The sequence below is a fragment of the Aspergillus sydowii genome (assembly GCF_001890705.1).
Source record: "Aspergillus sydowii CBS 593.65 unplaced genomic scaffold ASPSYscaffold_18, whole genome shotgun sequence".
Taxonomy (NCBI): domain Eukaryota; kingdom Fungi; phylum Ascomycota; class Eurotiomycetes; order Eurotiales; family Aspergillaceae; genus Aspergillus; species Aspergillus sydowii.
Genome location: NW_024467876.1, coordinates 120,652 through 146,849, shown reverse-complemented (window position 1 = coordinate 146,849; position 26,198 = coordinate 120,652). Strand labels below are relative to the sequence as shown.

The 26,198-nt window shown below is 48.9% G+C and overlaps 11 protein-coding genes across 11 annotated transcripts; 6 read left to right on the top strand and 5 right to left on the bottom strand.

The window, feature by feature from the left end:
- Positions 1-2,107: 2,107 nt before the first annotated feature.
- On the top strand, positions 2,108-2,984 carry ASPSYDRAFT_1165156 (uncharacterized protein). Its single transcript, XM_040840159.1, has one exon. The coding sequence runs from the start codon at positions 2,181-2,183 to the stop codon at positions 2,811-2,813; it is 633 nt and encodes a 210-aa protein (XP_040696596.1). The 5' UTR covers positions 2,108-2,180; the 3' UTR covers positions 2,814-2,984.
- A 135-nt stretch (positions 2,985-3,119) lies between these two features.
- On the bottom strand, positions 3,120-4,129 carry ASPSYDRAFT_51471 (uncharacterized protein). Its single transcript, XM_040848297.1, has one exon. The coding sequence runs from the start codon at positions 3,794-3,796 to the stop codon at positions 3,449-3,451; it is 348 nt and encodes a 115-aa protein (XP_040696595.1). The 5' UTR covers positions 3,797-4,129; the 3' UTR covers positions 3,120-3,448.
- ASPSYDRAFT_560395 (uncharacterized protein) lies at positions 4,030-5,004 on the top strand. Its single transcript, XM_040849141.1, has 3 exons — positions 4,030-4,379; positions 4,445-4,607; positions 4,670-5,004. Exons 1-3 carry the CDS (start codon positions 4,263-4,265, stop codon positions 4,918-4,920), a joined length of 531 nt encoding a protein of 176 aa, XP_040696594.1. The 5' UTR covers positions 4,030-4,262; the 3' UTR covers positions 4,921-5,004.
- A 1,128-nt stretch (positions 5,005-6,132) lies between these two features.
- ASPSYDRAFT_163731 (uncharacterized protein) lies at positions 6,133-8,059 on the bottom strand (the record flags this gene model as incomplete). The annotated part of the gene is made up of 5 exons (XM_040843187.1): positions 6,133-6,569; positions 6,623-7,111; positions 7,162-7,550; positions 7,597-7,757; positions 7,862-8,059. 5 exons carry the CDS (start codon positions 8,057-8,059, stop codon positions 6,133-6,135), a joined length of 1,674 nt encoding a protein of 557 aa, XP_040696593.1.
- A 2,881-nt stretch (positions 8,060-10,940) lies between these two features.
- ASPSYDRAFT_163855 (acetate uptake transporter family protein) lies at positions 10,941-11,656 on the top strand (the record flags this gene model as incomplete). Its single annotated transcript, XM_040843203.1, has 2 exons — positions 10,941-11,056; positions 11,107-11,656. 2 exons carry the CDS (start codon positions 10,941-10,943, stop codon positions 11,654-11,656), a joined length of 666 nt encoding a protein of 221 aa, XP_040696592.1.
- Positions 11,657-12,877: 1,221 nt separating this feature from the next.
- ASPSYDRAFT_163858 (lytic polysaccharide monooxygenase auxiliary activity family 9 protein) lies at positions 12,878-13,887 on the bottom strand (the record flags this gene model as incomplete). The annotated part of the gene is made up of 3 exons (XM_040843204.1): positions 12,878-13,202; positions 13,264-13,306; positions 13,368-13,887. 3 exons carry the CDS (start codon positions 13,885-13,887, stop codon positions 12,878-12,880), a joined length of 888 nt encoding a protein of 295 aa, XP_040696591.1.
- Positions 13,888-15,129: 1,242 nt separating this feature from the next.
- Positions 15,130-15,929, top strand: ASPSYDRAFT_51465 (uncharacterized protein). The gene has a single exon (XM_040848296.1). It carries the CDS (start codon positions 15,278-15,280, stop codon positions 15,908-15,910), a length of 633 nt encoding a protein of 210 aa, XP_040696590.1. The 5' UTR covers positions 15,130-15,277; the 3' UTR covers positions 15,911-15,929.
- A 1,778-nt stretch (positions 15,930-17,707) lies between these two features.
- Positions 17,708-19,524, top strand: ASPSYDRAFT_188581 (endo-1,4-beta-xylanase). Its single transcript, XM_040843607.1, has 10 exons — positions 17,708-18,008; positions 18,056-18,096; positions 18,144-18,192; positions 18,255-18,376; positions 18,425-18,570; positions 18,623-18,711; positions 18,767-18,785; positions 18,839-18,962; positions 19,016-19,081; positions 19,141-19,524. The coding sequence occupies exons 1-10, from the start codon at positions 17,771-17,773 to the stop codon at positions 19,228-19,230; spliced, it is 984 nt and encodes a 327-aa protein (XP_040696589.1). The 5' UTR covers positions 17,708-17,770; the 3' UTR covers positions 19,231-19,524.
- Positions 19,525-19,916: 392 nt separating this feature from the next.
- ASPSYDRAFT_137384 (uncharacterized protein) lies at positions 19,917-21,962 on the bottom strand. Its single transcript, XM_040840789.1, has 4 exons — positions 21,385-21,962; positions 20,716-21,327; positions 20,307-20,660; positions 19,917-20,234 (listed from the first exon to the last, which is right to left on the bottom strand). The coding sequence occupies exons 1-4, from the start codon at positions 21,898-21,900 to the stop codon at positions 20,046-20,048; spliced, it is 1,671 nt and encodes a 556-aa protein (XP_040696588.1). The 5' UTR covers positions 21,901-21,962; the 3' UTR covers positions 19,917-20,045.
- A 459-nt stretch (positions 21,963-22,421) lies between these two features.
- Positions 22,422-24,374, top strand: ASPSYDRAFT_213320 (uncharacterized protein). Its single transcript, XM_040844067.1, has 3 exons — positions 22,422-23,965; positions 24,024-24,108; positions 24,167-24,374. Exons 1-3 carry the CDS (start codon positions 22,544-22,546, stop codon positions 24,280-24,282), a joined length of 1,623 nt encoding a protein of 540 aa, XP_040696587.1. The 5' UTR covers positions 22,422-22,543; the 3' UTR covers positions 24,283-24,374.
- A 102-nt stretch (positions 24,375-24,476) lies between these two features.
- On the bottom strand, positions 24,477-25,165 carry ASPSYDRAFT_137382 (uncharacterized protein). The gene is made up of 2 exons (XM_040840788.1): positions 24,970-25,165; positions 24,477-24,907 (listed from the first exon to the last, which is right to left on the bottom strand). Exons 1-2 carry the CDS (start codon positions 25,078-25,080, stop codon positions 24,758-24,760), a joined length of 261 nt encoding a protein of 86 aa, XP_040696586.1. The 5' UTR covers positions 25,081-25,165; the 3' UTR covers positions 24,477-24,757.
- Positions 25,166-26,198: the final 1,033 nt, after the last annotated feature.

The following is a 26,198-nucleotide window of genomic DNA, read 5'->3' as shown; positions in this document are numbered from 1 at the left end:
TCTCATCGGATTCGGGTATAACGGGTATCTTGGGACTCGAGAGGCCAGTGATGGGATTGAGACCAGTCTTAATCAGTACGTGTGCCCTGATGTTAATGTGACTTCATATTTGACGCATGACTGGGTGAATGATCCCTGGTCCAAGGGCGGATAAGGTATATGGGCACCAGGTGAGATGTCCAAGTACCTGTCTGAGCTGCAGAAGGACCACGGACGTGTTCTAATGGTCAGATCCGACTGGGATTATGGATGGCGAGTTTACATTGACGGGGCTATTGACAGGAGGGTGTCGCTGCGAGGAGCGTGGTTGAACGACTCTTTACTGACCATGACTCGATTGCAAAGCTATGATTGTAAATGCCAGTTGCTCAAATTGTACGTAATGTTCCTTGTTTCATAGTTCAGTGCTGCAGTGGAATCAGTAATTTGCGGCCAAACAACGGTGGACAGTACAGCGGCCAGGGTACATTCCAGCCAAACGACGATATAGTATTGATAGACGATATGAAACCAAGACAAAAAGGAGAGCTGTCCTGAGCTTAATAAAGGTAACAAAAGAAACCAATCATCAAAAACCACATTGCAAAGTAGTTTAGCATCCAATGCAACCTGACTCCGGAGGCCCTTTGTATGCTGCAACCTGTTAGCTCACTGCCTGTCATGGATTCTACAAAGAAAGCTTACATTTTCTTGCATTGTCGATGTACCAAACAAAGGCCGTGGAAGCAAATCCAACCAAGACAACTGATGCGTAGTTCATTTCAGTCTGAGTGGTGGCAATAGCGACTGGCATACTAAAAAGCACGACCTGAAACGCAATCCAACAGAGAGCCACGAAGTTCACAAATGTCCCCAGCGGTGGAACGCAATGAAAGCGGGCTTAGTTAACCTCAGTCCGATGATGTGCGAGACTGATTGCGACTGGAATCAAATAGCTGACAGAACAGGATCAACACCAGCTGGTGGATATCGGGATGCAAGCTCGGCGACTGACACCGCCATGCCTGGCACGTAACCACGAGCCATCTGATAAGCAGCGAGGGGCGGTCCGCCGCCGTACATTGCGTCGATCAACGGCGTGCCGATGGCGATTGGAACAGAAGGGTGGCTGTGGACCGTCGCTGGTGCAGAACGGCGTCGTAGCCAAGTGCCGGCGTACGATTGTTGACATTCTTGACTTGACCGGCGCTCACGTTCTTGTCGTCGGGCATGTCCTCTGTTGACTTTGCTTTGGAAAGGAATGCCATGGGGATGGTCTTGTTCGAACGCGAACACAGGTGTTGGTTTAACGAGGTGGTGATGGTAACATGGGACCAGCTGTAGGGTCATTTGGAACACAGAGAATCATGATAAGTATACATAGCAGATTTACTGCCCTGGTTGGGTATGGCTTACCCCAGAGCTCGCCAGAGCCATATGCCCTATATTTCCCGTTAGGGCTATCCTGTCCGCTTACAGTCGTAGATTCCGATTGGCAGTGACCATACTCCTTGGAGAATGACTTCATGGAGAGTTAGTGCAACTAGGCCGTATTCATGGATTGGATTATTCGCATTGATAAGACATCTATTGTGGCCAGGCACCTCAATTGGCCATCAATGGCGACTCCCCCACAATGGGACAGCTCGTCGGACAATAGTCTCTACTTAACTGGCGACTCATTGTGCGAGGTTATTATCTAAGCAGACCTTCATGGTTCACTGCATTGCAAGGTCGTTTATGCTAAATGTCGCACGTTCAAAGTTATGCGCATATTAACTATATCATGTTGATATGGTTTCATTAAGTCTCATTGACTGGTCCTGATACAACTCAACTGAATACACAAAAGAGCTGTACATGGTTTGAAACAATCTCGCAGGCTCTAGGCCCTCGTTGAATAGCAATAGCTTTTTCATAATGTAGGTTGCAAAGGTGCATGAACTGATGAAACTTGTATCATGGACACTTCCATTCACAGCCCTAAGTTAAAGCATCATTCGCGACCACCAAGATGCTACATCACAGCTTCCAGCTTGACAGGGCATAAATACCTCCTTCTTGCCAGCCCGTTCGTCAATCATCCAGCCATCAATTCCTCATTCGAACATCAGTCAATTCCTGAACCATCCAGTCCACCGATTCCGCATCGCAACACCAGTCAAACAGAATACCCAACCCCAACCCAAACCCAACTCAACATGTCTTACTACACTGGCACACCTCGCAGGCGAGGAGGAGCCTCGGGAGGCAGCAACTACACCACAAACCCAGGTCGAGGGAGCGGGATGCACTCTGATCCCTCTCTTCACTACGAAGTTCCTCCTCCAGTGTCACGACCGGTTGACCCCATTAACGATCCCAGCCCCGAACTTGGCGGACGCCCTCCTCGCGACTTGGGTTTCTCGCAGGCCGCCACTGTGCCAGGAAGAACATCGGCAACCCCGTCTGTGCGGAGCTCGAGCTCCTCTTCATCCGCCAGCCAGCACAGCAGGCCCGGCTCCCGTTCTGGAGGGGCCACAGGCAGCTCTGCTGCAAACCCATTGTCTCGACAGCAAAGCCAAAGCCCTCGTTCACACCCGTTTGGTGCAGCAGGATTGCCTCCCCCTCCTCCTGCTGGACTGGGTCGAGCTATAGACGCCCGTGCCGCGGCAGACCGGGCTGAGCGAGCTCGGAGACCGAACCCGTACAGACCAGGAGATCTGCCTCCTGCTCCCCCTGGTCCGACTGGGATGGGACTAGACCCTCGTCCTGGGGCTTCAGGCCAATCCCCTCAACAGCCAGATCGGCACAGCTCTAGTGGCTCAAGCGGGAAGGGTGGGAAAAAGAAGTAAAAGGTGTCTGTCTGTTCATGTTGCTGCAAAGTCTTTGTCATTTTTTCATTCAATTTTGCCCTCAAACCGCAAGAGACAGAAGGTTTTTCCCCGACGCGGGTCGGTTTTTCCCTTCCTCTCTGCAGTGGCAACAGACTCGGGTGTCTAATGGTTTTGTGATGTCGTTTGTTTACACCTTTTTCTCATAATCGATTTGCTCCATTCAGATCAGTTACTAGTCTTGGATTGTTATGATTTTGAAAACTTCGCGAGTCTCATTTTTGATCTCAGTATCGATATTTTTTTCTTGAAGGTCAATAGCATCGTGTTTAAAAGGTTTTATTTATCAGGTATCGCAGTTAAATACACAATGAAGCTGATTAAATAATATGAAGAATTTACTGCCACAATCAGTTTCCAAATACGCCTTCATTGTAATGCTCAACACCATTGTCTTTCCAGCATTAACCAACATAGGCCCGGGGCAAACCGCCAGTTGATCGTAGGACTTAATATCAACAATATCTGACGATGCTCCGTTACTGAAATGCGATTATCACACTTGTATCCAGTAATATTTCTCGTAATCCCTAAAAATAACAGTGTCTGATATCCTTTTTGCTTCTGGACAAAGTTTAGCAGCTGCTCGTCGTTCTCTAATTAGCAACCTCTATTGTTTCCCAAGTAGATTCCCGTCGACGGTTGCTGTACATAAGCCTTACATAATCTTTTATACGCACCCAATTGACCCACACATGGTTCTTGTGGTTCATGTCCTGTTCATCCCTTGGCGTTCCTAGCCTTCTTCGGCACGTTTCGTGTCTGAGTTTTTCCAATTCCTTCTCTTTGGGTCGTAGTTGACTTCGAAGACTTGCCGCCTCAGGAAAGCGGATCGCGCGGAGACGCGCAAGAATGCCGATCCCGCAGCCATGGTCGTGGGCCGCTGCGCTGCACGGACGCACTGCTACCAATGAGACCAGAGAGCTATGGCGTGTGACGCCCATGACTCGAGGCAAGATTGTCCAAAAATATTTGGCCAATAATCGGGGCTGTTTTCGCGCCCCAAAAGCCTCTGGAGTACTAGTTCAATCACCGGAACTCTAACTCGAAGCACGAAGTCGAGGAACTGAGGGGGGCAGGTAGACTTCTGTCATAGGTTCGTTCCACAGTTCACATTCAAAGCAGGTCGCGCACATAGATGTGGTAAGATCATGGGACACTAAGGGTGCCTGTAAATGGAAAGAAAGAGGCTTATGGCAGCATTCAGACAAATTTAGATGACGCTATATTTCACAAACAATGTGCTCTTTCCTGTCAACGGCGCAGTCACTTTGCATGATGGTGAGAGGCCTTAGCGTAGCAGGGTTAACAAAGAAAGAACAAGAGACGAGGCTTGTGTGATACTTAAATAGCAATCTGTGCCGCTGAGAGATTTGCTCCCCAGTGTCGTACCATTTGCCTTCTCATGTCATGCAAGCTGTTGCAGATCAGCAATTCTGGCCACTACTGATTCCAACTCCATTATATATCCGCAGCTCGAAACTAGACGTTAATATGGCTTCCAACCGTGACATTTCGCAACAAGATGTAGGTCTATTCGTTGAGAGCGCATGTATTGGTCGCTGATCTTGCTTTGCTACAACCATTTACAGGTAACTCAGCTTGCGACTCAACGTGATATGGGAGTTGCGCAAGTCGTCCACGTGCGACAAGACCATTCAGAAGTTCGCAGCGCTCGTTTTCAGGATGAAATTGTGGTTGGCTTTCAGTCAAGCTCTGTTGTATCGAGTCCACGAGACCAAGGCGGCTCACCACGTATGTTCGCACCAGACCCCTATCGAAAAGAAGCAATATACTAAGCAAGGTTGCAACCACAGATGGTGGGAGCAATTGCTGTACCTTATTTGAGGACTGTGAACATAATCGACAAGCCGAGCTGGTCTGTCATTGTTCTAAAGACACTGATATCGACAACTCCCGCGTCTTCAATGGAGACATGGTTGACGGTCAAGAACAATCGGTAGTCCGCAAGCATCATCTCAACGGCGGTTCTGTTAAGAATAACAGTCGATTTATTAATGGGGATCTTGATAAAGATACCTTCCTCGCGTTCTTCTGCCGCGACTGATTTTATTCCTTGCCAAGCCTGTCTCCTGTCTCTCTGCTTGCTCAGTCTTGTGAATGACAGATCAAACTATTGCCTGTTATTCAGAGTTGTTTGTGACGGAGTCATGTCAAAGCTGCTAACTAAGGCTGTTGCTTTGGAGGGTGTTATCATCATGGTGGCGTGGGTAATCACAGGCTCAAGGGGTGTTTATAAGTAGGATTAAGCCATGATATATACTTCAAGTTGATGCGCAACATATAACAACTAGCGGCTTCTTCCACGGTAAACATCCGAAACATCACCAACGAGGTCGAAGAAAGCTTAACAAAATCAAAGTAGCGACTTAGGCGGCCTCTCATTGCGCCCGCTGTCCTACGAAAGTCGTTTGAATTCCTTCCGTCCACTCCACACGATAAACGCCTGTTTTATTCTGAGTTCGCATTTTGTCTCTACAAAGCAGCACGGAGTTGGATGGAGTGACTTCTAAATAAAGCATGTCTAGTACGTAGTACTATATTATTGACGGTACTGGAAGGGTTCTCGGTAGCCAGAGAAATTCCCAAGGTCAAATCGAATTCCGCGCCGCACGATACCAATTGGCAAGTGTCGAGAGTTACGTGTTTAGGAAAAGACAACGGTCCAAAATCGCAGCCACGTTCCGCGGTAAGATACATGTGGCCGTATATATGCTATGACGGGCGCTCCGTCAGCGGCTCCGTCAGAGCGCCCTCGTCGTCAAGGTTGTAGAGCTCGGTGTACTTAGTGGCATGGTCTGTAGAATACATGGCAAAACAAAGCTCTTTCCGGTAGTTTTGCGAAGAAAGGGCAGTTTCGCGTCTTTTCTGCTCTTGAGAGAGTCTCACGTGTCGGACGTCCTCTACTTTCTTCCTTTCGAAGGCCTTTTATTTCTGCATTCCCCTCTGCTCCTGCTCCCGCATATCTTGGATCTCCCGTTTCCGCCATTTGCATTGATTGAGTTCATAGTAGTAACCGGCGTCAGATCCTTGGTATGGTTTGCTCGACTTCCTGCTGCCTGGACTCTTCGATCCCTCGTCGAGTCGCTTTCGGGTCAAAAATAAGCACAATTATGCACCAGGCGGTGCTGCAGTATTGAAATTTAAAATAACCTCGATGTCTTGTGGTGAGCACAGCGGGAAAAGTATATTGTTCATCTATCCCATCTATATAAAATATCCGATATGTATCATGTTTTAAAGGCTGTAAGTGTATAATCTAGAACAACCAGGAGAGGAACCGGTTATAAAACTTCTTCCATCCACGCGCATGCATATCCTCAACCTCCTTGCGCGCGACAAATTCGGCCTCCTCGCGGTCAATAGCTGCCTTGCCAGTCCAGATGTCGGCATTGTGAGGCTTGACGAGCTCGGTCTTCTTGACGAACTTCCAGGCGAAAAATGCAGTGACGTACACAGGGATTCCCAAGTACGCTGTGATGAAGGTCTTGTAGTCGAACTTGCCGTACTCGGAGTCGTGGATGAAGACATTGAAGCTGCGCGTGAATGCCACCAGGACACAGAAGAACAGGGCAACGTATGAGCCGATGATTCCCAAGGGAGCCTTGTATGGGACGGACGCATCGGGCACCCCCTGTGCGTTGCGGGCGCGGATGAAGCAGATATGGGCGATCAGGAGCGAAATCCATGTCAACACTGCGCTGGTTAGCTGGGAGTGCCCACGGGCGGTTTTAATAGAGAGAACATACATCCAACGATGGAGACGACGTCAGTGAAGTAACCAAAGACGTCCTTCGATCCTTCCGACACACTCGTGAAGGCGAGGCAGCAGAACAGAGACGAGAACCCGAGAGAATAAATAGGGATACCGCTGTTGTTGGTCTTCGCAAAGATCTGGGGAGCCTTGTGTTCTCGGGCCAGACCATAGAGAGTTCGGGTGGCAATGTAAAGATCCGAGTTGGCGGCAGAGAAGACGAAAACCAGAATACAGGCATTGAGGATGTGAGGCAGGGCTGGAACCTGTTTCATGGCTGCGACAAAGGGAGAGGCAGCAGCGGAGTTGGAGGACTGGGTAGCGAAGGCCAGCTCCTGGGAGTCGTACGGGACCAGCATGCCTACGAGGAGCACACTGAGAACATAAAAGACAATAATACGCCAGAAGGTCAGCTTGATGGCCTTGGGAATGGTCTTTCGAGGGTTCTGGGCCTCTCCGACAGTCACACCGATGAGTTCAGTACCTGTCATGGTCAGCTATAGCCATCACCGTTTATAGTGAGCCAGTTCTTACCGAGATACGCAAACGTCGCCGAGACCATGGTCGACCAGAATGCCAGGAACTTGCCCAGCGAGCCCTCGGCGTATTTGGGAGCAAAGGCACCAGGGTCGTTCCAGTAACGAAAGCCTTTACGGTCGTGATCAGGCCCTCCGCCTAGAGCGAGGACCAACGAGCACAGGATGAGTCCGACCATGACAATGACTTTGAAGGAGGAGAGCCAGAATTCCATTTCACCGAAGATCCGGACGCCAAAGTAGTTGATCAGGATGATTGTCACCATGAAGATGGCAATCCACACGCCCGGGTTGACGTTCTCAGCGGACGTGCGCGGCCAGTAGGTAATGACCAGCGCAGCAGCCGTCAACTGTGTCGGAGGGAGGATGATGTATTTGATATAGTAGCTGGAGGGTCAGAATACGAACCAATAGATCATCAGGCACCACTTACCACCAGCCAAGCGTGAAGCCCAGCGCAGGGTCGCAGAATCGAGCAGCATAGCCGGTGAACCCACTGGACAGAGGCAGCCATGCAGCCATCTCTCCCAAAGCACACATCACCGTCCACACGATTAGGCCCATGAAGGTATAGGAAATGAAGAGAGACCCGGGCTGGATTCAGTTGTTAGTATTGTTCATTTGCCCAAGATGCTTGAAGCTTACTCCGGCCCTGGATCGGTCAGTCAATCAGTCCACAGCAGGAATCCGGAGTACACATACGTTAATGCCTTGCCTGTACCGATAATCAAGCCAGTTCCAATGGCACCTCCAATGGCAATCATACTGATATGACGAGCCTTGAGCTCCCGGCGCAGCTCAACCTGTTCGTCCCGGGGCTCCTCCTTGAGGTCCTCACGGAACTCATACTGGGCAGTCTGCGCTTCAACGGCGTGGATTTCATCGTGGGGGGCCATAACAGTCCGGCAATGTCGCTATCCGTATACAGTAAGGGCTGGCCGTATACAGAAGAGCTGGCCGTATACAGTAAAGAGGTGAAAGAGGCCGAGCAGCGCGACTGGCAGAAGAAATACGCCTCCGGTGAGCCCTGGCTTAGCCGAGAACCCCAACACCCCGCGCCGCATAATTTTCGCCAGTGCCAAGGTGCCAAGCAGGGGCTAGAGGCGTATACGATGTGGTACTGGGGCGAAGAAGTCTCTGCTTCTCCAACTCTGCGATTCCCCAGCTCCCCGGCCGTGGTGGTGTGGGTCGGCGCGGTTACATTCGGGCAATCTCCACAGAACCAGCATTGGAGACGAGGGCCAGAACAAGATTGCGATTCGCACGGTGTTGCTGTCTCGCTGACAGGGCGCACTGGACCCTGCCATAAAATACCTCATTCTCCAGCCTGGGGAAGATTTCGGATGTTGCCAGTTGCTCCGCACCACGCAAGGGGCAGCATGGTGACTGTGTGGTTCGCCTTCATTGCTGGGCCCCAGGAAAACTCTGCTGCTCCGAAAACTCTCACCGATGGCTCCCCACAGTCAAAATGAGGTTCTGAGATGTCGCCGGAGAATCTCCGAATAGGTATAGCCTGCAGAATTTAATCAGGCTTGTCCTCTTTCAAGCTTTAGCCCAGTTTCTGTCATTTCAGAACCAGATTTCGGCAGGGACCGTAATTGGTTACATGCAGGACAAAAACTTACCGTTGATATTGGATATTCTTTGCCTACCCAGGTTTACAAGGGGCCGAATGTCAGCAATCTCTTCATCATGGTGGAGTGAAAGAAGTACTTTTATATCTATTCCGGACTGACCCGGCGATTTGATCGCGCGGGCAGCGGTTTCCTCCCCTGAAGAAGTTCCTCTAGATATTCCCAATCGCCTGGGCAGTAGACTCCTGGCTGCCTTGGGAACCCTGGTCCAGCACCATCAGCGTGAAGGACGCCCAAAAGGCACGGATCGACGTAGCCATGCCATCGCCGAGGAACGGGCCCGGCGGGCGTGCGCCTTCTAGCGATGGCGGCACCTAGCCCTCATGCAAGACCGTTGTACGGTGTCGGGCCTAAAGCTCCCGGCGTTCGGTTGCGATTAATATGCGGGGAATAACGGGGTAATGTCACTGGCTCAGGCTGAACGCTCTCGGGGAAGAGATCAACCTGTGTCGTGGAAAACTAATGCCCAGGCAGATTAGCTGCGATTTCGCAAAGTGCGTCCTCGTCGACATCGGCGAGAATAACCGGGGTATCGAAACGCTTCAAGGGCCGAGACAATCAACTCTTGCCAACTGCTCTCGTAGTGGCCCTGGTTTGATGGGCAGTATGAGGAGTCATTTCAACCCTATTACCAATGGGAACCTGTAATACGTCTTTCGAGGGAAGGAGTGGAAGGATTATTTCGACTTCATCACCGTTCCAGTAGATAAAGGGATCGCGACTTTCTTTTTCCAACTGCCCATCGTTCACCCTATACCGCCAAGTTGAGTCCGTACAAGGCCTTTACCTCGCATCCCGCCATAAGTAGTCCAAGACACAGGACATATTCTTCAGCTGGGCGATCATCTTGTCAGACATGATTCCACGAGCGCTCTGCCTCTTACGCCGGGAGATTCTCCGGCTAAACCTGAAGCTCGTAGAATAATTGCAATGCCTCGTTAACCACGATAAGACCGTTTTCTGCAGAACTTTTATGGATGATGTAGATACATTATTGCTATCATTGGATGGACTTGTATGAATAACCTGAGCAGAGGGGCCCTATCACAGCAGCTCGAGGTTTACCTTCGAGTACCTGTTTTCCGTAACCGTCATCCTCCATATTATCATTGGGATTTTATGTGGGGGTGTCTTTGCACGTAAGACACCAGTGCAAAGCCACATAATACTAAACCTCCGCGGAGACGAACCCACAAAAACATGTTCTTTACTACATATCACGTATAGAACCTGCGAGGCGATACAATCTGCAATTGACGTCAATATTAACACACCGAACTGGCAAATCCTTGGTATTCCTCCCTGGTTCCGCATTTGCGTACCATGTCAAGTCGGGAGACCGTCATCTTTTCATGGACTACTATTGAAAACAGCGATCAGTCGCTGTCGGTTCTGCTTTACAATTATGGTTTACAGTAGCCGAACATCTAATATCACTACCAAAGCAGTAAGTAGTTGCGAGATCAAACCAAGACGAATGGGCATGTCACAGAAGTCATCAACGGTGAGACAGATAATATCAGTTCCCATTAACAATAGACAAGTTGAGAATGTTTGTAACGAAGACTATCCTCTGCACCCAGCTTGCGATCGTTGCATCCGCCCGATCCGGCCCATCCGGTTGAATGATATTCATATTGCCACAGACCATATTCCAAAGGCAATGGCTTCCCTGCATTATCCAAAACATATTTTTGAAACTTGTAGAAGCCATCTACTTGGTTCTGGTGAACTATGATGCAACACAGAACACAGATATCCGAAAACGAATATTGATTGAGTAAAAAGTGAAAGTATATTCTGGAGTATCGCCGCGGGCCTGGTAATGGTACAGCGGAGTAAATGGCATATGAATGACCTCAATAGGAGTGGGGTCGATATTTGATATATACCTCTGGTCGATGCTCTTTGTTTTAACGAACGTATCTTTTATAAGACAGCGCACATATATTCAGTTCTTGTTCACTGCAGCATTGGAACCGTACACACAATGGCTGCAGAACAAGGGAACCCGTCGTCAGAAATGCCGGATACATCTGCTGCAAGATTAGATCAATTGCCTCCTGGAAGAAGGCAGGATATCATCGAGCGTCAGAATGAGGCAGAGAAGCGCCAATTCGACCCGGCTGCCCGTCCGGGGGCCATGGTGTCGCAGGTTCTTCAGCCGCAATACATGAAACTTGCCAACCCTGGGCCCCTCGGTCTCCTTTCTTTCGCCCTTACCACTTTTGTTCTAGGGCTTTATGAATGCGGCGCTGGGTAACGTGACCTCTGCAAGCAATACGCCAACTTTACTAACTGGACTGCAGACTCCCCCATTCAAATCCCCAAGGGGACGTCGGTCCGAATCAAGCGGTATTCGGACTTGCCGTATTTATGGGAGGTGCAATCCAGACTATTGCTGGAATCATGGAGTTTCGGGTCGGCAATACCTTTGGTTCTACTGTTCATTGCTCCTATGGGGCATTCTGGCTCAGCTATGCTATGTTCTTGCTCCCCTACCTTGGGATCGAAGCTGCGTATAAAGGGGATGAACGGGCATACACGTTTGCATTAGGCATCTTTCTGATCTTATGGTGCTTTCTGACCTTCATATTCCTGGTTGCAGCACTCAGAACTAACATTGCCATCCTTTGTGTGTTCTTCTTCCTGGTCCTTGCCTTTTTCTTCCTAGCCGTGGCCAACTTTATTGCCACAGAACATGCCACTGCAAGCCTACGTCTCAACAAAGTTGGCGGAGCGTTCAGTGTTGTTTGTGCGTTTTGCGCTTTCTATGCCGGTTCTTCAGGTCTTATGATACCCGAGACGACATTCGTGCGACTTCCCCTTGGCGAGGTTGTCTCCAGTCCGGAGAACTGAGCAGCCGGATATGTTGAAGCCGTCTCTTGTTTTGTTCTACGGTGATCTAACATCATTCCTTGCTTTTATAAGTAATCTCGCTGCGTTCCTGTGAGAACATCTACCTTTATATTCACGCAGTATAGGTATTATTGTGTAGAATCGTCTGTGCCATTGATGCTTTAATCGTTTCCCCCATCGTGGGTTGTTAAATGGGGAAAATAGAGTGAGAATGCGAATGAGCGTTATATATTAAGTCCATCTAGTTAGGACTTGACAGTCATCATTCACTGCCTAGTGTTACTCCCAGGTCGAGATGAGGGTCTAACTAACAGGCGCACTCTATATCCCCGAGGACAAGATAATAGATATCTATTATAATTTAATTTACGAGGTTATATTATAGCTGATATTAGATAGATTACTTTACCAGCAGACCTATGTCTACATAGTAATGTTTCGGCACTGACACAGTTATTAAAGTAATATACCAGTCTAAAAGTATTTATTTGTCTTATAGATCCGCAGCTCCAACAGGCAAATACAGATATAAATCCAAAGTCCATTTAATTCTGATTCTGATATACAGCAGGTACGGGAGAGGCAGTGAGAGGTTAAGATTAAAAATAAAGCAATAAAGAATACTCTTTCCTATAAGCAGGGGCATAAATAATTTGCATTATATAAAAGAAATAGGGAGGTTGAAGTTATTAATCGTAAGGTGTTATATGGGCAGATAGAAGAGACAGGGAGATATCTCACTGAGATTACTGCTAAAAATAAAAGCTATGGATATGAGATTCGGCCTGTTTTTTCCCATGAAAAGATGATACAATATTCATACATCATAGTACATATTGAATGATTACATGACTTTGTTAGTAGGAATGCGGGAAAGTGGACTCTGCGTAAGTACTTCCGGGGCGTTTACTGTAGCAGCAAAGACAGCCATTCTGTCCTGGAAAGTTAACAGTCAACGGTTTGCCCAGCGTGGCGGCCCAAGGATATTCGAGATGGTATTTAGTTAGCTCTCATTGATAATCAAATAATATAATATATACCATTCGCTATCTGACACTTGCGGATACGCCGCAGTCCAAGCTAGTTTAAGGTAACAATATTGACAAGTAGTACAAGCCGCGTAGAAGCCAATGTATTCCTTCCAACCCCCGTCGGTACCCCTTCGATTGTCGAAGAGACATCCCATTACTACCAGAATACCGGTCATTCCAGCGCACCACTTCACTGGCGGAAGTCACGAGTATGACGGCGCTGGTAAAAGCCGCTGCTGCAAGCACTGGCCTCCTTCTGCTGCGGCCAGCCACCGGAGTAGTCGGCACTGCTCCCGTTGGAAGTAGAATCATAGCTAGATTCAGAGCTAGATTCAGAGCTAGAGCCAGAACCGGAACCACCAGAGTAGACAGCGGGGCCAGGCATAGGGTAGTCCTTCATGCCACCCCAGACGCTGAAATTAAACGATGGGTCATCCTGCTTGTAGCCACCGGGGAACTGGATAGTAGCGTCCGGAGATCCATTGCCACCGCCAGTGACCTTCACCTGGGCACATCTGGGAGCTGTTATTATCTAATCTAGTAGGGAAGGGAAGGAAAAAAAAAAAGTTAACTTACTCGTAGTAGAATTCAGCCTGTCCGTCATGCGCTCCGTGGACGCCTGACAAGGAGGTTAACATTCTTGTGGTCTTAGCAAGGTTACGAGCAGTCGAGAAACTCACCGATGTGCTCAGAGCGAATAAGGTACTCTCCGTCAGGAATGTCAGAAGGAATAGTGAACTCGATCCGGTCCTTGTCCCAGGTGCACCAGGCATCGGTCTTGATGTCCTTGCTGGTGTCGCAGATGCCCTCCTCGTGGATCTTGAACCAGTCACCGTCACCCTCATACTGGTTGGCAGCACTAGGAGCCTTGGACATGTACACGAGACCAGGACCAGGGTGCTGCATGGTGGCACCGACGCCAAGCTTCATGGCAAGCTTGGATCCAGCCTGGACCTCGGCCGTCTGGGTCTGACCGGCGAAGGTGAAGGCCCCCTTGTTGCAGCGGAAGTCGGGCATGTCGGGGGTCATGTCATCGCGGGTGTTTTTCCATTTGGTCGGGTTGTACTTTTCGGGACGGGTGTTGGAACGAACGTACTGGTTGGGGGTGGTTTCCTGACCGTCGATGACGAGGGTGTCGAAGAAGTAATGGGCCGATACTAGGGGCGTGATAGCCGCAGCGACGAAAAGAGAGAGCTTCATGTTGAAGATGAATATGAGGTGAAAAGAAGGTTGGTTAAGCGAATGCAAAGGGGCCAGCCCAGAGAAAAATGAGTGTATAGGGGAGTGAGCGAAGGAGAGAAGGCAGCCAGTGACTTTTGGAGTTGCTAGGACCTGGCACAACCTGGGTGCATCTGCTTCTTTATAGAGCTGACAAGGATGAGCCAAGCAGTATAGACACTGTACCTGATCCTACTTACCGCCCCTATGGATAGGAATCGCAATGTAGGCAACCTGTATATCGGAAACGTGCCGAGCGTGTTGATACTACCCAGCTCTACCTGTCCGACTCCATAGTACGGGAAGTTACCGAATGCTCCGACGCGAAAACCCTGTAATACCCCCAACCTTACTGGCTAGGGACAAGAGAATCTCGACTGAGCTCCGAAACATAGCTCCTACTAAAAAAAGCGGGCCCATAAGGTGTAGCCGGATCTCCGCCGATGGATGAGCCCTGAAACTGGACTTAAACTACATTAAGAACATGTGCCCGGGCTTCAGAGGTCTGAGCTTGCGTTCAGGAGTTCTAGGCACGCGCCCTGGACCAATGTAATCTTGGCATGCCAGCCCTGTTAATTACTGACAGACACGCCGCGGCGACCCTAAACTACTGTGGAACTAGTTAGCGCGTGGAAACAGGGTCTTCGGCAAAGCAGGCGACGCTGCATTGCCGAGGGGCTCGAGTGCAGGCAGATGTATTAAATGACCAACTGCATTTCCACCGCAATATTACTCTTTGGGATACGGAAGCTCAGGGAAAAGGGGCAATACGTGGTGCCGCTTCCTCATAGCCTAAATCCAGGATTAGAGGAGCCAATTGTTGTCCCTGTTTGAGTGTTAAGCACATTCATGGAACAACATGGTGATTTCAACTTATCTGGACTGGTCTACCATACAGATCGGTAGAGATCAAGGGACGCAGATAGGATGGAAGCCTGCCTCTTCCACACCAAATATCTCCTCCATCATTCTTGAATACCCAACAATCTGCTCGAGATATACCCTCAACTCTTCAATTAGAAACCCTGTACTCTCGATATGCATCATCCTGTAGCTGTTACTAGCCTCGCTGCTGCTGGACTAGCTCTCCAAGCGGCCGCAGCCAGCTTCCCTGGATGCGACACTAGTCCCACTCTCGGCAGCGGAGTCAACTATATGGACGTCAATGGCCAAACTTGTGAATACATTATTCAGGTGCCTAAAACCTACGACGCTAGTATCCCTCACAAGCTTGTGATTGGGTACCACTGGCGTGACGGCACGATGAACAATGTCGTTGAAGGCGGATTGTACGGGCTGAGCTACCTTGCCGTTGATGTACCCACTATATTTATTGCACCCCAGGGGCTGGGCAATGGCTGGGCAAACACAAATGGCGACGATATCACCCTCACTGACCAAATCCTCGAAGGGGTTGAATCCTCCTATTGCATCGACCAGGATCGCCAGTTCGCCGGTTCGTCACGGGCTGGAGCTGGGGAGGAGGCATGAGTTACTCGGTTGCTTGCTCTCGGGCAAACGTGTTTCGCGCTGTTGCAGTGCTTTCCGGGCTGAAATCAGCGGCTGCGACGGTGGTGATCTTCCAATTGCCTACCTCGGTCAGCATGGAATTAGGGATAGCGTGCTGGGGATTGACCTCGGCCGTACGCTGCGAGACCACTACGTTGGGGTCAATGGCTGTGATCCTGCGACGCCCGAAGAGCCTGCACCGGGAAGTGGGGTGCAACAGTCACGGATTACTCGAATTGCGCCTCAGGGTACCCTGACCAGTGGGTTGCGTTTGACGGCGATCATATACCGAATCCTCCAGAGGCGGGTTCTTCCGACTCGTTTACCGGTGGTCTCATGTGGCAATTTTTCTCTCAGTTCTAACCAGGCCCCAAAGTGGGTACCTCAGCGCGTTGGGTTGGGGTGTGGCGGCCTTCCATGCTCTAGAATTATATTATCCACCTGCGATGTAAATACTGGAATGACACCTACAGTATCCGACCTTGTTTCAGCCTGAGGTATAATGATATCTTGACAGCTTCCTATAAAAGTTTGATACCACCTCGTTTCCGGTCGTCTGCGTACCCGGCCCGGTAACCTGCCGAGTCTAGATTCTGCTAATTACAGCAACACCCTTCGGAATGTACCGTGGCCAGGAAGCGAAAATGGTTCTACACATGCAGCGTCAGGACGCCGGGTTTCCATGGTAGCAGGCTGTAGTCACCACTGGCGTTGGGATCCCGGCCCTGGTACAGCAACTGCAGATTGCACTGGTCACTCACCATCCAACCTGTCAGCTATAAAGGAGCGGAAATAGAGCCCATTCATACCAATGGCCTCCACAATCATCAGATGCTGGTTCTAGGCACTGAGTGTAGACCTGAACCGCCTCAAATAGGTTATTGGCGGTTTCGGTCATGACGATCTCGGCTTCAGTACCAAAATCGGCGGGGAAGTTACCAGTATGAATGCTGGCGCGGTAAATCTTGCTATTATCACCCGCAACGAAAAGCTACATGTCTGGATCATTTCTGACGAAGGTCTGGTCGGTAGGACCTGCATCAGACTCGGAGATAGTTCTAGAGAAGATAAATATAAAAAGCAAGTTGAGAGAAATGTGGCATAAGCTGAAACGAAGAAGACCTCGCCCAGATCTATACACCCAATATAGAGGCAATGCAATGACTCGTGCGCCGTGACGGCCCAAATCTAAAACAAGCTATGTGATAACGGGTCTCTAAAGTTCGTTCTATTTCCAAGATAGCTCTCTAGGCACATAACAGGATTTCCCCTTTCAACCTTAATTCGCATTGCACCAGGGACAGTTGTGTAACAAAATCCTGCAGCCACAAAATTAGCGCTGCTTCACGAGAGAGGGGTCTGTGCGGGTATGATGCTACAGCTGTAGGTTCCAATAATATCGACGACATACCTGTTGCTCGGCAGATGCAATTACCTAGGTAGCCGAGTTGCATATATTCGTATACAAGGGTCAAGCATATCTTTCTCTAGTTAATGTGGAGTTTGTACTAATTTGGCATGACCTTCATATACCTCCATTTTATCCATCAAACCACAGGAGACTTGAATTCAGACAAGAGGTTTAAAGCTAGCATCTGAAGAAGAGGTTTAACAGTTGCCGGCTCCATGCCGTCAGGCATGCCCTTCTGCTGAAGATTCACTTCTTCAAGAACGGTCGCCTGCCCGACCTATCGGAACTATACTCCGTAGACGAAATGAAAAGGGTTCTACACGTCTGGGAAGACAAATGTCGATCTCCTCTAAAGATGGAAGGATTCCCCACTCATCAGCATTGCCATGAGTCAGGAGATGGATCAGCTTGAAGACTTGTAGGGTCGGCGCACTCGGTGTCTCGGATAAGCAGATCGACATAGGGACTTGCCCCTGGTCCAGGCTGAAGATCTAGTACCATCCGACCCCATGTCCGATTGATCTTTTTCCGATTACCCGGTGTCTCTTTACCCGGACTATTCTACAAGCATGGCTCTCGTGGGCCGTAGACCACCTACTTCGCTATAGGCCACCACCCAATAGTCTTATCCACGGTCTGTCTCACTTGTACCCCACAAACCTAATTTATATGAAATCACCAGGGGTTTTCTCGATCACCGATAGAACTCCACCACGAATTCCTTTACTTCAAACCGAAAAATCAAGGAGATACTTTTTCTTGTTACTGGTAGTTCTGCCTAAATGGCTCCCTTCGCAAGAGACATTGACGTCATCAACAATCCCCCTGAATCTATATATTCAGCACAAGGGACGCTGGGCTTTGTTGTTGACAACCCTGATACTCAAGGAGCCTCTCTCGTTGGTATTTGACTTCTTCAGTTTCTTCAAAGTCTTTTTGTTCACAATGGTACACTTCTCCTCCCTCGCACGCGGCGCTCTTTTGGCCACTGTCGCATCCGCATACATATCTAGTCGGCAGGAATCGCAGAGCCTTCATGATGCCTTTACCGCAGCTGGAAAGTTATATTTCGGGAACATTGCGGAGCAGGCCTTGCTGGAGAATGCCCAGAATGAGCCCATCCTTGCTGCTGACTTTGGTGCCCTGACCTGTGAGAACAGCATGAAATGGGATGCAACCGAGCGTGAGTGATTCTTCTCCGATAGTGTACATGAGGCTGACTCCAAGTAGCTTCGCAGGGGAGCTTCAACTTTGCTGGATCTGACGCTGTTGTATGTTCTTGTTGTTCCGTCCTAGTGAACTTGACTGAGAGGTATAGGTGAATTACGCCATGGAAAACAACAAACTGGTTCGCGGACACACGCTTGGTAGGTTTTAATGCCTCGTGTGTGCCCATTTAAGCAATTTTATTAACAACTGCAACTGGTAGTCTGGCACTCTCAGCTTCCATCATGGGTTTCCCAGATCAGTGATCCCGGTACCCTGACCAGTGTCATCCAGGACCATGTCACCGGTGTGATGACGCAGTACAAGGGTCAGATCTACGCTTGGGTACATCAAGTAGTATTCCCCTATGTATAACTTCACTAACACTTCTAGGACGTGGTGAATGAGATTTTCGACGAGGATGGGACACTCCGCGACAGCGTTTTTTCAAACGTGCTTGGAGAGGACTTTGTCCGCATCGCGTTTGAAGCTGCTCGTGCCGCTGATCCCGACGCGAAGCTTTATATCAACGATTACAAGTAGGTCCTATGAGCTCGGGGAACATGGCGGCATGTTGACTGTATATGATAGCTTGGATGATGCCTCCTATGCCAAGACCCAGGGGTTTGTTAGCAAGGTTGGCGAATGGATCGCTGCGGGAGTTCCAATTGATGGTGTTGGTCAGTGTCTTGGAAGTTCTATCCGACCATGGTCATAAAACTAACCTCGTTTTAGGTTCTCAATCTCATTATGGGTGAGGTATCTCCGACTACGGCGAGCGTGTAAAATACTGACTGGAAACCTCAGTGCTGGAGGATTTCCCACCTCCGGATGCCAGGCAGCCCTCGAGGCGCTCGCGTCCACTGGTGCGTCCGAAGTAGCGATCACTGAGCTTGATATTGGTGGAGGCACCTCGGAAGACTGGGTCAATGTGAGTAGACGGCTCATTCCAAACTTTGACTGTGCTAAAAAAGAGAAATACAGGTCGTCAATGCGTGCCTGGATGTCGAGAAATGCATCGGCATTACCGTCTGGGGTGTTTCTGACAAGGTAATACATTTTTCTATGTTCACTCCGGTATACAGTCCGATATTAACAACCGCCTCTAGGATTCCTGGCGCGCAGACGAAAGCCCCCTGTTGTTCGATTCGAACTACCAGGCTAAGGACGCCTATGGCGCTATTCTTGCTGCGCTATAATTAAGCACCCACCCCTAACGTGGACTGCGGCATATCCGTGGATATCAGATAGCAAAGAGTATCCATGTTATATCTACGTGGATAGCACATAGGAATAAGACTTGGTTTTGAAGGTTGAATATGAATGAATACTATCCTCGTTCTGATCCGGCTATTATTATTATAGCACTAGCTGCGGTGTAGGTGATTCATTGCTTGACAAAGTCCGTGTTCTCTGACCAATATATAACCTGCCTGATATCAGGGGTATAAAGGGGTCCCTACTGTATAGCAAGCCCATAGTGAACTATAATGCATAGCTTAAAACTTACAGGTTCAGGGAAGGCTATAACCTAGATAGAGTAAAGTTTGTGTTATAAGAATAAGATATGATGGTAGCTGCTACTATGCTGCTGAGACTTTCTATCATCCTCGCTGATTGTTTATATATATCCAGCACCTCGATGGTCCCCGGCTTTGTATCCCAACGGCCACTTGTACGGCGATTCTAGGTATCACGTATTTCTATTCGCGATCTATACGATGCCACTAGGTAGCTATTGAACTTATATACCTACCGTAGCTAGGACATCAAGGCTTCAACTTAACCCAATCAATGCACGTAAGAAACCAGGAAATCTGGGATGCTGGTACCTCGCCGTGATTGTGTGCGGTGTTTACTATTTGTGATTGAAATGGAAAATAGAGCCAGATGCTATCTATTTTGTTCAACCATAATTGCTATCTCAACTTGAAAACTGGAAGGACCATCGCATATACCAAAACGGCATTATGGCCAGTCATCAAAGCGTTCTGGTCGATAAAAACAATTTGACTCATGTATGTCGCTTAGCATATTTCCAGTACGCTTCTCCGGATCTGACTCTCATTTGCCGTCCCCATTTGATCATAATAAGGAATGAAGCTGTAGTGACAAAAGCCAGGACTGCAACCGTGATATACATGTCTTGAGCCCCATTGTTTTCCAGCCATGGAGTTACTCCATAGTTGAAGCCAAAGTTTATCTGGGACAGCCGCATAAGCAAGGACCTAGAGTGATGGTTTTTCTTTCTTTTTTTGGGGCTGAAATTACTTACTGTGTTGCGAATGATGACGACGGTTATTAGAGCCTCACCTCTAAGCTCATGATAGCAGTCGACGACGTAGCTGACAGCAAGAGAGCCTGCAGCGGGGCTGACGAATCCCACCATGCCCATGCCAAAAACGAGGGCTACCCAGCTGAGTTCATGGGCGTAGCCGACGCCGAACAACAAGAGCCCAAGGGGCGCGATAATACAACCGCCGACGAAACACCATAGCCTGAACTCAGGCTCCATGATGCCACCGTTTCTTCGAGTCAGCAAAATACTCAACTTGTCCGCAAGTTTTCCGGCACAGAATCCGGCCAGATAACTGCCAATGATCTCAGATATATACGTCAGACCAACGATCTAATTCCCGTCAGCAAGAATTTGGTATCCAAACATGGCGAACGGTGAGCCTCACGCTGGGTGCAAAGTTGTAAGGAGACGATCCGAAGAATATGCTGAGGGTTGCGTTGACGACTGCATACCAGCACATATAACAACCGTAGATAAATCCTGCAAAAACGACCGGTGGAAACCTCAGCATCTGGATCGAACAAACGACTTTCTGCAAAACGTGAGCTGGGCGACCCCCTCGTCCAGCTATTGGGGCCAGCTTTCTAAAATATGGCTTGATACCATACGAAGTTGAGATATTAGTGTCTGCATTGCCCCGCGTGCCAATTTCCTTTTCATGTTCCTCTCCTGGGACATTGGCATCCGGACCAGTTTGTATAGTGGCTTCTTTTCGGTACCTTTGGCTGGCAGCATCAGTCTCTGCGTCGGCCTCGATGGTAGCTGATTTCTGGAGCGGTCCGCTAGCAGGATGGTTGGCTTGTCGGAAGTACATGGTCTCCTCCATCGCAAAGAAACAGGTGACAAATGCAACAGCGTTGAGGATCGCACACCAAAATAAAACCCAGGGCCAGCCCATCGCATCAGTAATGAACCCGGCTGGGACAGGGCCAAGTGTTCCTCCAAACATGGCCAAGGTAAATAGGCCCATATACGTGCCGCGCTCGTGCGTGAACCACTAGGATGTTTTAGCGGTGAAATAAACAAGAGCGTATGCCTGGTGTGGAAGAGTTACTATATCAGCCATGGTAACCCCAGCCAAGGCCTCACAAGGCGCCCCAAAGAACCCGATTAGGATTCTGGTGGCAATCCAAGTGGGATTGGTCGTGGCATAACCGGCCCAGACATTCATCATTGCAGTTCCTAGAAGTGATATTAAATAGACCCCCCTCCTTCCATAGGTCAATGCCAGCGGTATCCAGAAGAGCAGTGCCCAGCCGAACAGCAAGTACATATAGCCAGTTCCCTCGTTTAACTTTGCGATACTCACGCCGCTTTCCTCATGGATTGGGACGAAAACGGAATAGCATGCTGAAGATGAGACACACACGCTCCAGGTATAGAAAAGTGCGCATAAAGTCGCTCCCCATTTGCGAGCCAGACTCCAGTTTAAGGGGTCATTTGGATCCGAACTCGGTACTGGGTTGAGGACAACATCCGTGCTATTTCGGCTATGTTCGGCTTCGATTGTGCCCTCAAAGTCGATCAAGATGACAGTACCTGGTGGTGCGTGGTCAGGCCTGGGCTCCATTCTAATATCGGTAGTGAGTATCAGGGCTTTAGTCCAGGAAGTCTAGCTCTAGCTCTGTCGTTATCAAGGTCGAGCGAGATTCGTGGAGAGCCCATACTGAAGCTCCCTAGATGGTTTATATAGACTGTACACTACCGCAACAAAAAGTTAAAATAAAAATAAAATGAATTGGAAAAGAAGCGGCTACCATAGGTAGGAATTAAGCGTGTAATTCCGAGTTTCCAAGAGTGGGCAATGAATGGAGAAGAAATCGCTGCTCTCTCTCGTATGAACTGCCGTCTTAACCTTATTCCCGTCCTTGCATCCCGTTATTATCCATGTGCCCACCTTTGCCCTTATCGAACCTAACGGATATCTTAACCGTATCCCCATCTTTGCATCTCGTTAATATAAATCTGCCCACTTTTGCCCTTCTTGAGCCTTGGTTCGCTCCAGTCATGTGGCCACGCTTTGACGCCGTACCCGAAAACAGCCTGTCCGGCCTGGATGTTAAGGGGATAAATGAGCTCTAGTTCCTACACACTGGGAAGAGGCAATTCGGGACTGCAGATAAAATCACCACTCGTCAACTGTTGGTTTTGTGACGGTTAGATTCGTTGACTCCCGGGGACCATTTCGTTTTCGCAATATATCAAACGTCGGCATGGCTTTGGACTCCTGGGAAAAGAAAGCCCAAGCCAAGCGAGCGCAAGCCGCTGCTAAGATTCCACGAAATTGGCAACTCCCCGCCAAGATTATTGAGTTGGCTTCTCAAGACTCGAACCAGAGCGTGCTTGCTATCCCGCGGGCCTGCGGTCTTCTTACCGAGCGTGAGCTCGACATCACCGAAGCACACGATGCAACAGCCCTAGTGGAAAAAATGGCACGGCGTGAATTCACATCGCAAGAGGTTACGACGGCGTTCTCCAAACGCGCTGCGATCGCCCAGCAGCTGACATCGTGCCTGACGGAGACTTTCTTTGAGGAGGCCCTTGAGCGAGCGAGACAGCTAGATGAACACATCGAGAAGACCGGACAGGTTGTGGGACCCTTGCACGGCCTGCCGATCAGTATGAAAGACTCCTTCAGTGTGGCCGGCATTCCGTCGACGATTGGGTTCGTGGATTTTCTTGACCATGCGCCAAAGGACTACAACTCTGCACTCGTCGATGTTCTTCGCGGCCTGGGAGCAGTGCTGTACGTCAAGACCAATATACCGCAGACGATGATGACGGCCGACTCGCATAATAACGTGTTTGGCCGAACACTGAATCCGCAAAGGCTTAATCTTACGCCTGGAGGAAGTAGCGGTGGTGAGGGAGCCCTTATTAGCATGCGCGGGTCTCTGATGGGTGTCGGCACAGATGTTGCTGGGTCGGTAAGAATCCCAGCCTTGTGCTGTGGGATAGTAGGATTCAAGCCAACGGCTGATCGTGTTCCTTACAGTGGGCTGACCTCTGCGGAACGGCCTGGATTTATGGGGATCGCTTCATGTGCTGGGCCATTATGTACTTCGGTTCGCGATGCCGAACTGTTCGCGAGAGCGGTGTTCAATTCCAATGCGGCTGATCTCGATGGGACAGCCTTAGGCATTCCTTGGAGAGAGCCTGAAGACCCTAAAAAGAAGGTTCTAACTATTGGGATCATGCCCGAGAGCTCAGCATATCCGCTCCATCCCCCCATGCAGCGCACATTAAAGACTGTGATTCGAAAGCTAGTCGCGGCAGGTCACAAGGTTGTGGATTTGTCGGGCAAGCTGCCTTCCATCTCTGAGACGTGCGATGTCTCCTATCGTTTCTTCAACATGGACCCGGATCAAACTTTCCTCTCCCATGTCCAACGCAGCGGAGAACCATTTATTCCGTCCCTAAAATTCAGCTTTGATCTCGAGGGCCAACAGGCAGAGCCAAAGCTACGTGAGTTTTACGACCTGAACGCTCGCAAACAGACGATTGTGGCACACATGCATCGAGTGTTTGTCGAGAATCAGCTGGACCTGGTCCTCGGACCAGGGCATCACAGTTGCGCTGTTCCCCATGACACTTACGGTCCCGCACCTTATACCGTACTTTGGAATCTCTTAAACGTGAGTTTGTCTTTGCTTGTCTTTCCTGGCAATTGGATCCATGTTAAAGTGCCCGCAGTACCCAGCCTGTGTGCTGCCATTTGGCAATGCGAATTCAACGGTCGATGCGGAATTTGTCCGCAACGTGAAATATAGACCTGCGTGTAAGGCACCTCCCCTATTGTACTGAGGTCAACTAGCGCCATACTAAAAAGCGGGCAGACAAACCGGACGAAGTGCCAGGAGCCCCATGCCATATCCAACTGGCAGCAAGACCATTCAAAGATGAGAATCTGCTGCGGTTTGCTGCTATGGTCGAGCAGGTTCTCGAAAACTGAGCCTAACGCTGTAGAAAAAAGCAGGTGGTTATAACTACCGTGCTTAATCATCCGGCGCCTGATTTCTATACATAATAACACTACTAAAAATGAAGCTTTTAAATCCTATATATTCTATATTTCTTAAAGATCTTTTAGTATAGTAAATTTAACACGCTAAAAAATCTATATATATATTTGAATTATCAATCACTCCTGTAGCGTATTCGAGTACGCTGTTCCAACTACCTAGATGGCTCTAACTTTCTATTCTGAAGTTGTTCATGCCATTTGTGGTTAAATAAAACCCTACATTGACCGTAACTAGGCTAAAAAGCTTTCAATTACATTTTACAGACATTTTCCGGTCATATAACCATTAGCCGGTCGAATTCAACACTAGCAGCTCACTCTAGTTCACCATTCAGGCTTTCGTTCATGTGTCGCTTACTAGAGACGTTTACCTAATGAAGTAATCTTGCATTATCGACATGATTTATTCGTCCCCGGTATTGTGGATTTTGTTTGGCAACGCGCGTTCGAGCTTTTCAGGCACAGCCTTCTGCAAGCCCTTCGGCACGATCGAGTCGTCCCCGTTGTCCAGGGCGTGGGTCTGGCGACCAGTTCCGGGGCCGGTGTCATGGATCTTGATGTGAGAGTTAGGATTGGTAAAATAATAAAGAAATATTTGAATATAGCCATATCTACCTTGTTGGGCAATGTTTCCTCGAGGCTTTTAGGAACTTTCTCCTGCGCTGTCTGTGGGACCTTAGAGCCACCAACAGCGTGGGAAGATCCCTGACCGTATTCGTTTTGCATGCTTGGAGGCAGTATCGATAATCTGTCGCGAAATAGCAAGATTGTTGCTATAGGTTTTGAATGTTAAGGTATGTTTGAAGTACTGCAGGATGATATTGGAGAATTATATGCTTAAATCGTTCGCGCGAGTTATTATGTATGGTCGTCATCATGCCTTCATGATGCTACATGTAAACAAGTGATCGAGATTGGCGGATAATAATTGGTTGATCGCGTATTCCTGATAGTGAGATTACACGGAGGTCGGCGTTGCTACCCCCCATTTATGTTTGATTAATCGCAATGTCAACGGTCCAAGGGAAATATACTCGGAATAGATTGTCCCACATTGTCGTCTATGATGCATTTCCGTAGATCGCGTCATGGTGAGATGCGGCGGCGAGATCATGAAGTGTAAGTCATGAGCCCTGGTGCAGAAAGAATAACTCGGTTCTTTGGTTCAGATACAAACGCTAGGCCAACACCAGTAGATGAAGGAGATGAAGTATTTTTTCCGGCAACTTGCTGGTCGCCCGGACATGACAACAGAATCTGATGGCTGCATTGATAATGTATTAGATAAGTGGTCCACGCAGGCGACAGCGTCTGAGGGTGCAAGCCGAGCTTTCAAGTATCTATGGTCAAATTTAATCGATGAGCAGCCAAGCCGTAGTAAATCTAGGTAAACGGACTAATAACCCTATGAAAGCCAAATACTTATCGAGAAAAGTTTTCTGACGATGATAACTATACTTGTGAGATACGCTGCCGTCTTGGCATTGTCTCCCAACTAACCTTGCAATCGCACGCGGAAGTGGCGCATCTGGGTATTTCGTGGCCAGAAAGACGTCGCTAATTTAACTAGAATTATCCGAACCTCGCCCCCACAAGTAGTGTTACATACTGAGATATATCCTGGCCCATTTTCCATGATCGACTGGCTTAAAAAGCAACTGTTCGTTAGATTCTCTACTGTGACTCTTGGGAGAGAATTCCCTGAAAGGAGTCTTCAATGGCGGCTTATCCGGCGCCCTAGTATGAGGCTGACCAGGAAACAGACAGCTTAGTCCGGTCAAACCAGACACAAGAGGCCGGAATACTCACTATATTAGTATTACGGACTCACAGTTAGTAAGTAA

What these genes read in the sequence shown, in the direction of transcription:
- ASPSYDRAFT_1165156 (XM_040840159.1), top strand. Translation starts at nt 2,181, where the DNA reads ATGTCTTACTACACTGGCACACCTCGCAGGCGAGGAGGAGCCTCGGGA.
- ASPSYDRAFT_51471 (XM_040848297.1), bottom strand. Translation starts at nt 3,796, where the DNA reads ATGGGCGTCACACGCCATAGCTCTCTGGTCTCATTGGTAGCAGTGCGT.
- ASPSYDRAFT_560395 (XM_040849141.1), top strand. Translation starts at nt 4,263, where the DNA reads ATGCAAGCTGTTGCAGATCAGCAATTCTGGCCACTACTGATTCCAACT. An exon ending in GTGACATTTCGCAACAAGAT is followed by an intron (nt 4,380 to 4,444) that starts GTAGGTCTATTC and finishes AACCATTTACAG; the next exon opens with GTAACTCAGCTTGCGACTCA. An exon ending in AGACCAAGGCGGCTCACCAC is followed by an intron (nt 4,608 to 4,669) that starts GTATGTTCGCAC and finishes TTGCAACCACAG; the next exon opens with ATGGTGGGAGCAATTGCTGT.
- ASPSYDRAFT_51465 (XM_040848296.1), top strand. Translation starts at nt 15,278, where the DNA reads ATGGCGACGATATCACCCTCACTGACCAAATCCTCGAAGGGGTTGAAT.
- ASPSYDRAFT_188581 (XM_040843607.1), top strand. Translation starts at nt 17,771, where the DNA reads ATGGTACACTTCTCCTCCCTCGCACGCGGCGCTCTTTTGGCCACTGTC. An exon ending in AGGGTCAGATCTACGCTTGG is followed by an intron (nt 18,377 to 18,424) that starts GTACATCAAGTA and finishes TAACACTTCTAG; the next exon opens with GACGTGGTGAATGAGATTTT. An exon ending in CTTTATATCAACGATTACAA is followed by an intron (nt 18,571 to 18,622) that starts GTAGGTCCTATG and finishes TGTATATGATAG; the next exon opens with CTTGGATGATGCCTCCTATG.
- ASPSYDRAFT_137384 (XM_040840789.1), bottom strand. Translation starts at nt 21,900, where the DNA reads ATGGAGCCCAGGCCTGACCACGCACCACCAGGTACTGTCATCTTGATC. An exon ending in GGGTTACCATGGCTGATATA is followed by an intron (nt 21,328 to 21,384) that starts GTAACTCTTCCA and finishes AAAACATCCTAG; the next exon opens with TGGTTCACGCACGAGCGCGG. An exon ending in TCGTCATCATTCGCAACACA is followed by an intron (nt 20,235 to 20,306) that starts GTAAGTAATTTC and finishes CGGCTGTCCCAG; the next exon opens with ATAAACTTTGGCTTCAACTA.
- ASPSYDRAFT_213320 (XM_040844067.1), top strand. Translation starts at nt 22,544, where the DNA reads ATGGCTTTGGACTCCTGGGAAAAGAAAGCCCAAGCCAAGCGAGCGCAA. An exon ending in TACTTTGGAATCTCTTAAAC is followed by an intron (nt 23,966 to 24,023) that starts GTGAGTTTGTCT and finishes AAGTGCCCGCAG; the next exon opens with TACCCAGCCTGTGTGCTGCC. An exon ending in CGTGAAATATAGACCTGCGT is followed by an intron (nt 24,109 to 24,166) that starts GTAAGGCACCTC and finishes AAAAGCGGGCAG; the next exon opens with ACAAACCGGACGAAGTGCCA.
- ASPSYDRAFT_137382 (XM_040840788.1), bottom strand. Translation starts at nt 25,080, where the DNA reads ATGCAAAACGAATACGGTCAGGGATCTTCCCACGCTGTTGGTGGCTCT. An exon ending in AGGAAACATTGCCCAACAAG is followed by an intron (nt 24,908 to 24,969) that starts GTAGATATGGCT and finishes TCTCACATCAAG; the next exon opens with ATCCATGACACCGGCCCCGG.